Source organism: Lissotriton vulgaris, chromosome 2_1 (genome assembly GCF_964263255.1).
Source record: "Lissotriton vulgaris chromosome 2_1, aLisVul1.2, whole genome shotgun sequence".
Classification (NCBI taxonomy): domain Eukaryota; kingdom Metazoa; phylum Chordata; class Amphibia; order Caudata; family Salamandridae; genus Lissotriton; species Lissotriton vulgaris.
The window spans coordinates 1,401,816,664-1,401,830,137 of NC_141687.1; the positions used below are offsets into that span (position 1 = coordinate 1,401,816,664).

Below are 13,474 nucleotides of genomic sequence, written 5' to 3' on the forward strand. Positions count from 1 at the left end.
TGAAGAGGGTGGGGCTGAGCGAGGAGCCTTGATGTACGCCGCATATGATCTTGGTGGCTTCTGCGAGGAAGGCCGGGAGACTGACTCTTTGGTTTCTGTCGGAGAGGAAGGAGGTGATCCATTCCAGGGCCTTTCCTTGGATCCCGGCATGGTGGAGGCGGGTTGTCAGGGTGCCGTGGCAGACCGTGTCGAACGCAGCCGAAGGTCGAGCAGGATGAGGGCGGCGGTTTCTCCGTTGTCCAGCAGGGTCCGGATGTCGTCGGTGGCCGCGATGAGGGCGGTCTCGGTGCTGTGGTTTGCTCGGAATCCGGGCTGCGATGGGTCGATGGAGGCGTTCGTCTCCAGGAAGGCTGTTAGCTGTTTGTTGACGGTTTTCTCGATGACTTTTGCAGCGAAGGGGAGGAGCGAGATGGGGCGGAAGTTCTTGAGGTCTGAGGGGTCTGTGGTGGCTTTCTTCAGGATGGCGCTGATCTCTGCGTGCTTCCAACTCTCCGGGAAGGTGGCGGATATGGAGGAGTTGTTGATGATGTCCCGAAGTTTGGGTGGGATGATGGAGTCGGCTTTGTTGAAGATGTGGTGTGGGCAGGGATCGACTGGGGAGCCCGAGCGGATGGTGTTCATCGTGTAGGTGGTATCTTCCGTGCTGACCTGAGTCCAGGCGCACATGTTGGTGGTGGGGGGTGTAGGTTCGGTGGTGGGGTACATGTTCTGAGCGCCGAAGCTGTCGTGTATGTCGACGATCTTACGGTGAAAAAAGGTGGCCATGAGGCCAGAGGTCTTGAGAAGGCGTGATGTCGTTGTTGCTGGCGTTGGGGTTGGAGAGCTCTTTCACGACGTTGAAGAGTTCCTTGCTGTTGTGGGTGTTGTTGTCCAGTCGTTCTCTGAAGGATGACCTTTTGGTGGTGCGGATCAGCTGTTGGTGTTTGCGGGTGGCGTTCTTGAGGGCTGTCATGTTGTCCGTTGACTGGTTGTGGCGCCAGGCTTTCTCGAGGTCACGGCAGGATTTCTTGCCTAAAACCTAAAACAATATCATATAGCAATTCACTTAAAAAAAAATCTGTTAAACAAACACATCGGGAGAGCATTCTAGGCAATTATTTCATGTCATTAAAGCCTCACTAGTCTTACATAGATCATTTGTTTAAAAGTCGGAATCTCTCATCTGCTAAAATTTCTTCGACTAACAAATGTCCCAGAGATCTAGTGTCTGAAATTATTCATCAAACATTGACATGTTTCGGTGGGTGCTAGTATTCGACAGCCACCTTCGTTAGGAAAAACAATATCTTCCAGCCTCAAATCGTTATCTATACATAGCATAAAAAAGGATAAAAAAGAAAAACATAAACACTACACATAACACATTATTATTAGCACCCACTAGACAGTATTTATATCCTGGTGATATTCCACATGATTACACATACATCAAAACACATTCATACAGAACTAGGTTCAGATACCCAGATCAAACTTGGGTATAGTTGTGAAAATACCTTAATTTCCTACACATATGTGCTTCTGGCAAATTACAAGGGTGTATATCATATCCAAAGATGAGGGTATCTGTATATATCCCTTCAATATTGCCTAGATCATCCATCCAGGCTCTTCTAAGGAGGTTAGTGGGTCTGGTGCATTATTCATTATTTGCTGGTATATTTTGGACGTTCCCTTGTCAGGAATAGGGTCTACTAACAGTCTCTCTTCTAGAGCGGAATAATCTGGGAGGATCACGCCTCGTTGTATGTACCTTTGTAGGGCATGTGTGAGCCTCATATAGGGAAACCTCTGGGAGAGAGCCAGGGCAAATTCTTGTTTTAGTTCGTTGAAGGGGAGGGGTACCCTGTCTCATCTAGATGCCCAATACCTATGGTCTGCCATCCTTTGAATCCCTCTAGTGTGGTTACCATCCTCAGTCAGTCACGCAACCACAGGGGCATCATGCCTGTCACCCGGCCCTGCCATCCCAATTCCATTTTTTCCTCATACCGGCATTTGACCACTGTTGCCATGTGTGTAAGCCAGTCTTAATGCGTCCAACGAGCATATAGAAGAGGCTCCTAATTCCCGTTAGGCATCACGTCTCTATCCATTCTATAGGCCTGTTCCTCCTTATCAGTGTACAACCAGTCAATTATTATCATGAGTTGCGAGGCCCAATAATAAAGCTTAATGTCTGGGACCACCAGGTCTCCCTCATAGACCCCTCTTTGTAATTTATGTAGGGCGATACGGGGCATGCCCCTTAGCCATAGCAACGTTCAGAGCTCTTGGTCTACCTGTTTAAAGAAGGTTGGTGGGACCGAGTAGGGAGTACTTTACAGAATATATAAAAGGAGTGGCAGGGTCATTATCTTGTATAATGCTACTCTGCCCATTAAGGTCAGTGGCATGGTCCGCCAATGTATTATGTCTGTGTGAAGTCTGCTCAACGGGGTGAAAAGGTTCCGCTGACAGAATATTTGTTGATTGCGAGTCACATGAATGCCCAAATATTTAAAGTCTTCTACAATTATCGGGGCTACACAAGTCGCTGAGAGGTTTGAAGGGGACCCCACAACGGGAACACAACCGATTTGGTCCAATTTATAGTGTAACCAGAGTAGCTTCAAAGAGTTAAAAAATGTGAAGAACCCTTGCTATGGAGAAATAAGGCCTCAAAAGATAAAAAGATATAGCATTATGTCATCTGCATACATGGAGATACATTCTTCCCATCCCCCCTGGTGCCATGATGCCCCAAATCATCGGGTCATTTCTTATCCAATGCACCAATGGCTCCAGAGTCAGGCCAAACAGAAGCAGCGACAAGGGGAAACCCTGTCTGGTGCCTCTGCACCATGCAAAAGTTTTTGATAACGCTCCGTTGACTCTCACTCTGGCCAATGGACTTTGATAAAGCAATTTTACCCAATTGCAGAATTTTGGGCCAAAGCCTAGTCAGGATAGCGTGGCGAACAAATAGGACCACTCTATTCTGTCAAAGCCCATTGAGGCATCTAATGACATTAGCGTCTTCTGCTGGAATGAGAGGGCCTTTGTTAAGTGGAGGACTGGATATTACCGCCGTAGATTGTGGTGGGTGCTTCGATGTGGCATGAAGCCAGACTGATATATGTGAATGATGGTGGCTAGCATAGTCACTAATCTGTTTGATTGGGCCTTGGTAAGCACCTTTGCCTCCATGTTTAGCAGGGAGATCAGCTTATAAGAGCTGCAGCTTTCTGGGAGCTTACCCGCCTTGTGCATTACCATAATTATGGCTGTGTGCTGGTCTATAGGCAGTGTGCCTCTTTCCCTTGTCTCCTCAAACATTCTAAGCAACAGTTGTGTAATTCCGGTAGTCAAGCCCTTGAAGAGCTCACCTGGCAGTCCGTTCAGACCCTCCACTTTCCCTGACTACAATGACCCCCAAGGCGCTAGAGAGTTTCTCTCCTGTGAGAATAGCCTCCATGCCGTTTCGCTCCCCGCAGACCCGGTCAGATCTTGTGCTAACTGGGGTGTACAGACCTTCATAGTAGGAGGCAAAGGTCTCCACTATTTCTACACTCATTATCTGAAGTACACCAGTTCTGTCCCTGCCCTCCACCACCCATGACCTTTCTTTATCTCTTTAGTCCAACCAAGGCAACAGACTGTAGGCCTTATCCCCTATATCGTATAGTCGGTGCTGCGTGGCCAGTGCATGTGCTCACGCTACATTATCCGCCAAGGCACGCAGTTCTTGTTGGTGCATAGTTAATCTATGTTGCAGCTCTGTGCTCCAGCTAGCAGTCGCCTCTCGCTTCAGTGCCAGTGTCTCCTGTTCAAGGGTCTGGAGTTTCAATGTGTCTTCCTTTTTCTATCCCCTTTCCAGGGCCTGGGCTTGTCCTCGCAGCACTGTTTTAAAGGCCTCGCAAAAGATTTGATGGGATGCCACGAGCCCTAATTTTCTTTAAAATTCAGGTTGGCTCTCTTGTGGAGTTTTTCTCTCAATTCTGGGTCCCGTAAGTACCAGGAGTCTACCCTAGGAAATTCTGTTTTGTTAATTCTTGGCCCCTTAAGGACAATGCTCAATGGGGAGTGGTCTGAGATGCCCCTTGCCATGTGCGTTGGCGTTGCAAAACTCCCAACCTGGTTATGGTGCGTGAATAGGTAATCTATCCTTGAAAATGAGCCATGTTGTGCCGAGTAATATGTATATTGCCTTTCGTGAGGGTTATGGAAGAAGAGATTTTTAAGATAAAGAGTCAACTGAAAGAGAGAACATTAAAAGAAAGACCTACGCCAGATTCCAAAAAGAAAAGCAAACATTACCAAAACATAAGAAGCAAGAAAAAATGACTCCTACAGAGGAAACAAAGACCAGCTCATCAACCAACTGGTCTGCTATGGCTGCCCTAGGCCTTGCCCTTGACATTTCCTGCAAAGAATGGGTTAGTCCCTCACCCAATAAATCCTAAAGCTTTTTCCCCCCAACCTGGAAATCCCATAATGTGGAAACCCAATAGGAGCCCTTTGCACGCAACAGGAAGACAAGAAAGAGAAACAAGGTCTGACCATCCTTCAGAATCCGCAGAGTTGCAGGCTGCATAAGGGAGACAAATGCCCCAAGCTTCTGAAGTGCCGGAATGTGTTCCCGGAGCTGCCAGCACCTTACAACTATTTAGTATACAAAGCAAAGTGGATATACCTAGATCGATCTGCACATCAATGTGTTTACTTAGTGTATTGGCTTAGCAACAAAAGAGCTAAAATAAACATCAAGTGCAATCACAGTGTCCAACGCTCATCCACCTTGGGCGCCAAATTCTGCATCCACAAAAGTGAAAACAGATCTAACTGTATCAAAAGACACCAGAGCTCATCAGGTTATGGTAACTTTAATCTTCCATGCATTTTGCACTCTTCTGCAATAAATATTCTTGTTTTACGCAGTTCCCAATAAATAGAGCTTGCGTAGTGTATATCAATCACGTTTTATTCATTCAATAAAATGTTACACAGACGACGCGCTTTTCGCCCTGTCCAGGGCTTCCACAAGGCTGCAAATCACATATAAAGAAATGTCTTGTGATCTATATGTCCATATGCTATGTAAACAGACATGTTTACACTTATACAAATATGTAATGAAGCATTACTTATTAAATATGGTATACTACAAAAGATTTTGTTGACCATTAAAAGCTCCCATCACAACATGTATTTATACTTTGCCTGTGCTGACGTGCTCATGCAAAAAGAGTATTTTACCAAGTGTAGGTGGTGATGCACCCGAAAAAAGATAGAAAAGCCACTGCGGGTCAATGTCAAGGGTAAAATACAGTTTTTCCAGTGTTAGTTGTGCAACACAAGAAATGTGAGCCAAAAGACATTCCAGGGTGAGACCCACTGCACCCATGTGGTGATGGTAATTCATAAATATGTTTAAAATGTCTCACCTCACTAGCAATATGATTCACACCCTGTTAGTTTCTATGGGTATGAATTTTGAGAATAAAATATCCAATGTTCATGTAACTGCAAAACAAATAATTACTTATGTAGCCAAGACTTTTCCTGATTGCTGCCATTCACATGTAAACAATTGTAGGCGCATTTGATCAAAACGATTGTGAATCCTACCTTAGAGTGGGATTTATTTTTTATTCTCCGCATCCAATCGTGCATTTCTTATGTCACCAACAAATCATGCAAGTCACCCCTGTATGGAGCATGATACGCTCCATCTACCATAGGATAAAGAATTTTGTTGAAACCCAGCAATAGTTTGTTAGTATAGCTTTGATCACATATTCCTTTATGTTCTGTATATATTCAATAATTCAACCCAATGTCGACATATTGTCAATGCTTACTATCTCCTAAGTGTTTTTAGCGAATAAATATATGCACGGTTATTACTCCATAGTATGCCCCCTTGTATTGCCATATACATGCGTGCCTCAAGATTCCTACATTGTGCACTGAGTACAGGATAACCCAGTGTCTTTTCCAGATCCGTTGGGGCCCATCTCCTCTGATGTGGTTTCTAGGGTGGATAAGCCCAATGAAACCTCCACTCTTTCCTGAGTATTTGAGGAGGGAACAGAAGGGCGTGTAGGGGCTTTATCGCCTTTCAGCCCACTACGGGTGCTCAAAGAGCTATTCTTGAACGGTATTAAGGACATTTTCTCCAGCTTAGGGGAGGCATCAGTACCTGCTTGGCATATTTTCTTTGATCATTCTGCAGGCCTCTTGCCCGATATCCTTATAGTGCCTCTTCCGCCTCCCTTCCTTGATGCCCGAGCCTTCATCCTCTCTGCGACCTCATTTCAACCCACCCACCTGCTAAGCATTCGGTGCCTAGCCAGAAAGGATGAATCAAGCAGGGAGACTGTCCCGTAGCAGAGATGCAGCAGCTGGGAATTCAGAACTGCAACAATGTTGCCCTGCAGCTTGGAGGAAGCACCCCCGTAGCTTATGGAGGTCACTGACTGGAGTACTTGCACCAGGCAGCAAAGCAGAGGTTTTTGTGCCCCCTCCTCTGCCAACATGTGAGGCAATGTGGTAGTAACAGCTGAGAGCCAATAGCGGGATTCTATGTTCCAGTGCCGGGTTCACGCCAGGAGCCAGTCAGCACTCCAATGCTGCTGGCTCCTGTCCTGATGGCTGCCGGCTGCTGGGTTGGGCAAAAGATCATTTGGAGGTCTGAGGCAGTTAAAGGCAGAGGAATCCTTACTCGGAGGTTGCTGGTAACTCATTGATAGATGGGAGGGAGTCTAGTGACCCAGGGTGGACTGACGATGGTGCTCAAGCTGACATACATGCACCAGGCGTGCTCGGGATGCCTGACCTCAGCACCAGCCTCCTCACAGACCAACCTCATACCAGGCAAAGTACTGCTTTACATGCCCTACCTTTTAAATACACTGCACCCTGCCCATTGGAGTGCCTAGGACCTACCATGGGGGGTGACCTATATGTAATAAAACGGAAGGATTTTGGCCTGGCAAGCAGTTTAACTTGCCAGGTCAAAATGGCAGCATAAAACTTCACAGACAGGCTGTGCAATGGCAGGCCTGAGCTATGTTTAAAGGACTACTGAGTGAGCGTCACAATTAGTGCTGCAGGCCCACTAGTACCATTTAATTTCCAGGGCCTGGGCACATATCGTGGACTTTACTAGGGAAATACAAGTAAATTAAATATGCCACTTGTGGATAAGTCAATGTTTAGAGTACAGAGCATGTGCACTTTAGCACTGGTTAGCAGTGCCCAGATGCCTAAAGCCAACAAAAAGAAGTAAGAAAAAAGGGAGGAAGGCAAAACGTTTGCGGGATGACCATGCAGAGAGGGCCAGGTCCAACAATTATGGTGGGTGCTTCTATTTAACTAAAGGGAAAAATTGCGGAATAATTTTAAGCAGATTATGCGGGTTTTGCTATCATTGAGCGAACTTTCTAAATTCCAAGGGTTTTGAAAATGACTGCACAAAAAATCATCTGACAATGAATCATCTGAAAAATGGTGGTCTCTACTACATACCTAGATACCAGAGAAGGTACAGGTTAGGTTTAATTCATGCCTAGATGTAATTTCCCCAATAGTACGAAGGGCACTTTGTCGGTCTTCACATAAACATATAAATGTAACAGTTTCAGGGAAAAAAAAGATACTGTTGCACTTGTGAAATGGACTGTATAGAAACCTTGTTGCCCTTTTATGAGGTTTTTACGAAATCATGTAGTATTTGAAGACACAGTGGCTTTATTCAAGAGTAATGGATAATTATCTTGCAGGATATTTTGTGATTAAAATACATAGTGAAATATTTACTGCTATTTTTGATTCATAGCTTTATTCTATTTTTTAAAATTATATGTTGTTATGGATTTTAGCTGAAACAGTAAAGTTAAGATTTTTTTTAAAAAGAGAAAAGCATACTTTTTAGAAATAATTTTCTCAACTGTGTGTTTTTTTTAAGTTAAGGCTTGTTTGGAGCATAAACCTTTAGACCTTTCTTAAATATAAGCCTCTTTAATAAAGCAAATAGTCTTGCAGGTTTTCATCAGACAGTCCCTGCCTATTTATGGAATACCTCTTTTTATTTTATTCGTTTACACATCAACGTGACATCATGTTAGTTTTATAATCAGTAGCTGGCAACGGGTTTAAAATGCTTATGTGAATGACACAGCTGGGTGCCTACAACCCGGAGGCTGGCAGCGAAAACAGCAGGCAACAATTGACTACATATCAAATAGTATGCAAAGGTATCGCAACCTTTAAGCCATGTCCTGTGAAACGTAAGGAGAGAGAAAACATCATTTAGATGGGCTTATTAACAGAAGCAAAAACCCATACATTTACCTAGAAGAAAGCCCTTCCTCCCGCCCCTCCCGCCCCTCCCACCCCTCCCATCTCTCACCAGTTCGTTCTTTATCAGCTCTTTTAGGGATCAGTGTTTTGAGTGGTAGCTGTGAGGCGCAGAATTTGTAGGAGCTTGGGGAAAGTTCTTTCCCTACATTCCCTGCTGAGGATAGTAATAAATGGAGCACACAGTTCCAGGTATGCGTCCACTTTGTTTTCTGCCAACATACATAGGCGCTCCATTCCCAATACCGACCACAACCTTCTTATCCATGCCATATGGTCTGGGACCCTCTCCGCGCCCCAGTGGACCACTAGCTCTAACCGTGCAACATTAAGGCCTAAGGCTATCTGCCTCCAGCACAGGGTAAATGTCAGAGCATTGGGGAGACCCAGCAAGATATAAGCAGGGAAACGTGGGATGTCGGCTTTGAAGGCTACATTTTTGTCCTGGAGTATCAGGTCCCAGTATCTTACCAATTTGGGGCAATGCCAAAGTAAGTGCCCTAAGGAACCTGTCTTTTCGTACCCACGCCAGCAATAGGCCAGGCAGTCTTTGTTCCAGTGGTTCGGTGTTAGATTCCAGTATGCAGCTACCTTATATGCTGCTTTCGTACCTGGAATGTTGTGTGCTGTATGATGGGTTCTGAAATAAATGTCCTGCCTATCTTTATCTGTGTGGGATCTGCCCATTTCCTCCTCCCACCTTAGCTGCCCCTTGGTTTTCGTAGGAGAGGTGTCCGCCGAGAGGAAGGCATAGAGTTCTGATTTAAGGCGTTTGTTGTCGCTATTAGTAATGAGCCACTTTTCAAACTGGTTTAATTGGCGAGAAGCCCCTGGTCTCATCTCCGGAGAGGTTACCCATTGACATACTTGGTAATACGGCAGGGGCGGATTGGCAAGGCGGGCATTCGGGAATGGGCCGAAGGGCCGGTGCCTCAGTGCCCTCTGTGGGCCGTTTTTTTTCTCCCCTGTCCCAGTCCACAGAGAGTGGATTAGGAAAGGGTAGGAAAAAAAACAGCCCACAGAGTGCACGGAGACAGAGACTGAGAAAATGAAAGCAGCCTCGCTGTGCAGCCAGATAGCGATTGTCAGCTGTGGGCTCTCCTTCACCCCTACCCTGCCAAGCAATCAAGCTGAGGCTGGGCTGGGGAGGGGTGATTGTTTGCAATAATTGGCCTCCCTGGGGGCCAGGTGCTTCTCAGGCCTTTGAGCCATTTGCACCTTGTTATGTTATGTTATGTTAAAATGTGTTTATATAGCGCTCGGCTACTCTAAAAGAGTGTCCCGGCGCTTTCCACAAGAAGCTACAGTGTATAACAACATAACAAGAAAAACAAAAGCCCAGGAGGAAACAAAGAAGAAAATCCACCTAAACAGAAAGATTAAAAAGCCAAGTCTTCAAATTCCTTCTGAATTGAAGCAGATTGGGAGTGCTGCGAAGTTCCAGTGGAAGCGAGTTCCACAGCTGGGAGGCCTTGAGGCTGAAGGAGCGCCCCCCTATCCGGGCCTTCCTCACGCGTGGAACCACAGCCGTGAAGAGGGATTCCGAACGCAATGAGCGGGCAGGGCGATAGAAAGCCAATCTCTTCTGTAGATATCCTGCGCCTGAGCCAAACAGAGCTTTGTGCACCAGCGTCAAGGATTTGAACATAATCCGCTTACGGATCGGGAGCCAATGCAGCGTCCGCAGAAGACCAGATGCCCGTGCGCGTCTATGCAGACCAAAGATTGCGCGCGCTGCCGAGTTCTGTGTCACCTGCAGACGCTGGACCAAGTACTCTGGAAGACCCAGGAAAAGAGCATTGGCATAGTCTAGCCTGGATCCGATAAGCGCCTGCACCGTAATCCGTCTATGCTCCGCAGAAAGAAGTGGAAGAAACTTGCGGAGCATTTTCAGAACGCCGAAACAGGTGCCAGTCAGGCCAAGAACATGTGATCTGAGAGAAAGCTTGTTGTCAAGCTTAACGCCAAGATTTTTGGCCACCAAGGAAGAATGTGCCGGAGGGCACATGGCGGCCGGCCACCACTGCCGCCACTCGGGATCGGTGACACAGCCGAAGAATAACACCTCCGACTTACTGGAGTTGGCCTTTAGACTGTTCCGCTGGAACCAGCCAAAGACCATATCCAGACAGTCCCGAATTCTCTCCCCATCAAATGGCTGGTCTTTAGCGCATGTGAAAAGGAGTTGCGTGTCGTCGGCATAGGACACGATCTGGGCTCCGTAAGCCTCCACCACTGCCGCCAAGGGGGACATAAAGATGTTGAACATCAGCCCATGCAGCCCAGAAACGGTGTTAGTCTTAACACTTTGCCCACAGCCCTTCACATTCAGGGCATAGTGGGCGAGGAAGAATGGGTCTTGCTGTGGGGGCCTGGTGATGTTTGGAATTTTTTAGTTTTATTTATGCGATTTTATATAGCGCAGACTTTACCCGAAGGTGTCAGAGCGCTTCACACTAGGAACAGCAATAATACATGAGGAGAAAATTATAAGTGGACAAATTACAAAAGCAAACATTAAGTTACATGCATCAAAAGTGACAATAGTGAGCAACCAAAATACAAGAGGAGCAAACGATACATTACAGGAGGAAAAAGAGATATGTGTGCAGGTTACAAAAGCGTACAAAATACAAGTAGAGGTATAATACTGCAATTAATGGCAGACACTCCAGCACAAGAACAAATGTTACGTAGGCAATGGTGGCACTTGTGCAAGTATCTAAAGCAAACAAAAGTGAGAGGTAGCAAACAGTGTGTTACAACAGAAAAGTGACTTGTGCAAGTTACAAAAGGGTACCATACACAGGTACAAGGGTAATACTACAGTAAATGGTAAATACTCAAACTGCCAGAACACACTGGGAAGGCACTTCCCATGCATCAGCTTCACCTCAGCCTCCCCCCTGGCTACCTGGCTACCTGGCTACCTTGGATGACCCAGAAAGCTGTGTTTTGTGCTACCTGCCAGGACATTTTCCCGAGGCCTGGAGGGCTGATTAATTTACTAATTGCAGGGGCCTTACCTCTGTTCATGTGCTCCTGAGCTGAAGGTCTGGGGAGGGCTGAGTAGGTTAGTAATAGCAGGGGCTTTGCTGCTTTTCAGGTGCTCCTGTGCTGGAGGGCTGGAATAATTTTGTGACAAAAAGGGGCCTTGCTATTTTTTTTAGTTGCTCAGCATGTAGGCCATTGTCACCTTGGCCCTGTGTCATGTGCAAGAACAGTATCCTCCCACTTTCATTCCTTGTCTGTGCAAATGGTGTTTCATGAAAGGGCACGCCCCTTGAATGTGGGCACGCCCCTTAAATATGGACCAAGCCCCTTGAATGTGGGCCACGCCCCTTAAATATGGGCCCGCCTCTTGAATGTGGGCCACTTTTTTCGTCAGTGCCCGGGCCGAATTGTGATCCCAATCCGACCCTGGTAATAGGTGTATTGGTCCGCTGCTTGCTACATCTCTTGGCACTCCGGCTGGTGAGTCTGGGGCCCCAGTAGCCTCTGCCGGGGTCTGCTAGTGCCTCCTTCCTTCCGGTGCCTATATTTACTCACGGGGGCCACAGGAAGTGGGCCGGCGGGCTCAAATTATTTGATTTTTTATGCGGCGGCACGGAGCGATTGAGAAGCACGTCCTAGCCGTCCGCCATCTTGGCCACGCCCTGTCCCTGCCTATTTAAAACGGTCAAATATTTTAGTGACAGCAAGCCCAACAAAATAGTAGCTTAATAAAATATGACAGGTAAAACATTTTCCCTATGTTTTCAGGAGATGCAGCTGTTAATCAATTTCCTTTAACACGGATTTAGGATTCCGCATTACTTCCTTGTGAACGTAAAGCCTTTCCAGGCACATGAAAAATCCTGCCTAGAAGTACATTTACCAGAAAAGTCATGTTTCACAAAAGTGATAAACATGTTGAAATGTGAATTGTATTTAATTTTCAGGCGGGGTATTGGTCTCATCCATAAGAACAGCAACAAGCATTGTTTTCTGTAACTCAAAGTTGCCAGCTCACCCAATAAATGTTAATCACAAACTATAAAGTTCGAAGCATTAGAAAATAATCACAGATTCACAATTGCAGACTGCCTGGAAAAAAGAAAAGACAAGACAAAAAAAAGAAACGAAAAAACTGATTAAAAAAAAGTCTGATAGTGAATCATTGAGAGCCACTGTCAAGGCAGTGCTGACAATAAAAGCAGATCACATGGATCCTGTATCTAAGTGCCGGCACAAGCATAGCAGGGGCATAGATGACAGATGTGGGGAGAAACTTGGTAAAGGAGGAGAAATGAAGGAAAGAAGGGCATAGAGTACAAACTCTGTTTGATTTTGCTATAGGACGATCATATCTTATAGTGACAACAATCAAACAACTTTCCCATTTGACTCTCTTCCAAAGTATTTTTATAAGTTTCTTTAGTTGAACATGTGGTAACATGTGGTATGCTGTCCAAGTGCATGTATGCCAGACCGTGACTTAACATATTAGGTTAGTTGAATCTGTAATGGTTGATATTCCGAAATGAGCCTTCTTATAATTGGCTAATTAACAAATAAGTAATTTTAATGATAATCAGAACATGTTTTTATCTTGCAGGCTTTAGATGTTATCTTGACAGAGCTCTCAAAGATGATGGATGAAGATATGGAAGATTTCTTTGAATATGAAAGAAAAATGGAGTTGGGGGAATTTATTTAAAGAGAACTGCCTGCTTTGCTACCTATCACTAAGTAGTCTTGTACATATTGTGTCTAAGTAAAAAATAAGTATAAATAAATTCTAAGTGTTATACACATTCTAACATGGTTATGGATTATGTTTTTGGACCTTTGCCACCATATCAATGGTTGCATCGTATTGAGGGCTTGAAGATGGCTGGTGCTGTCAAATCAGAATGAAGATCATTTGTTTTGACTGAAAAAAATAGGAAAAGTGAAACAATCCCTTTTAAATAATATATATCATGGCTCAATAAGGAATGATGTATTCTTTAAGAAAGTAATCATTATATTTGGAAGTAAAAGAAGATACTTAGTATTTTTGTGTACAAAGCTGAGGAGCATTACTGTCAACCACTGTCCTCAGATTCCGGCAACGGCTCACATCTTCCACACTCACAAAGTTGTTTAC

General features: G+C 45.3%; 1 protein-coding gene across 1 annotated transcript in view; it reads left to right on the forward strand.

Annotated features, from left to right (window-relative positions):
- The window catches only part of LOC147732656 (uncharacterized), a 208,838-nt gene extending 195,696 nt beyond the window's left edge, over window positions 1–13,142 (forward strand). Inside the window, exon 12 of the mRNA XM_086958840.1 lies at window positions 12,941–13,142. Coding sequence (XP_086814966.1) covers window positions 12,941–13,042 — 102 coding nt within the window. The 3' untranslated portion in view covers window positions 13,043–13,142. The remainder of the gene's footprint in view (window positions 1–12,940) is intronic.
- Window positions 13,143–13,474: the final 332 nt, after the last annotated feature.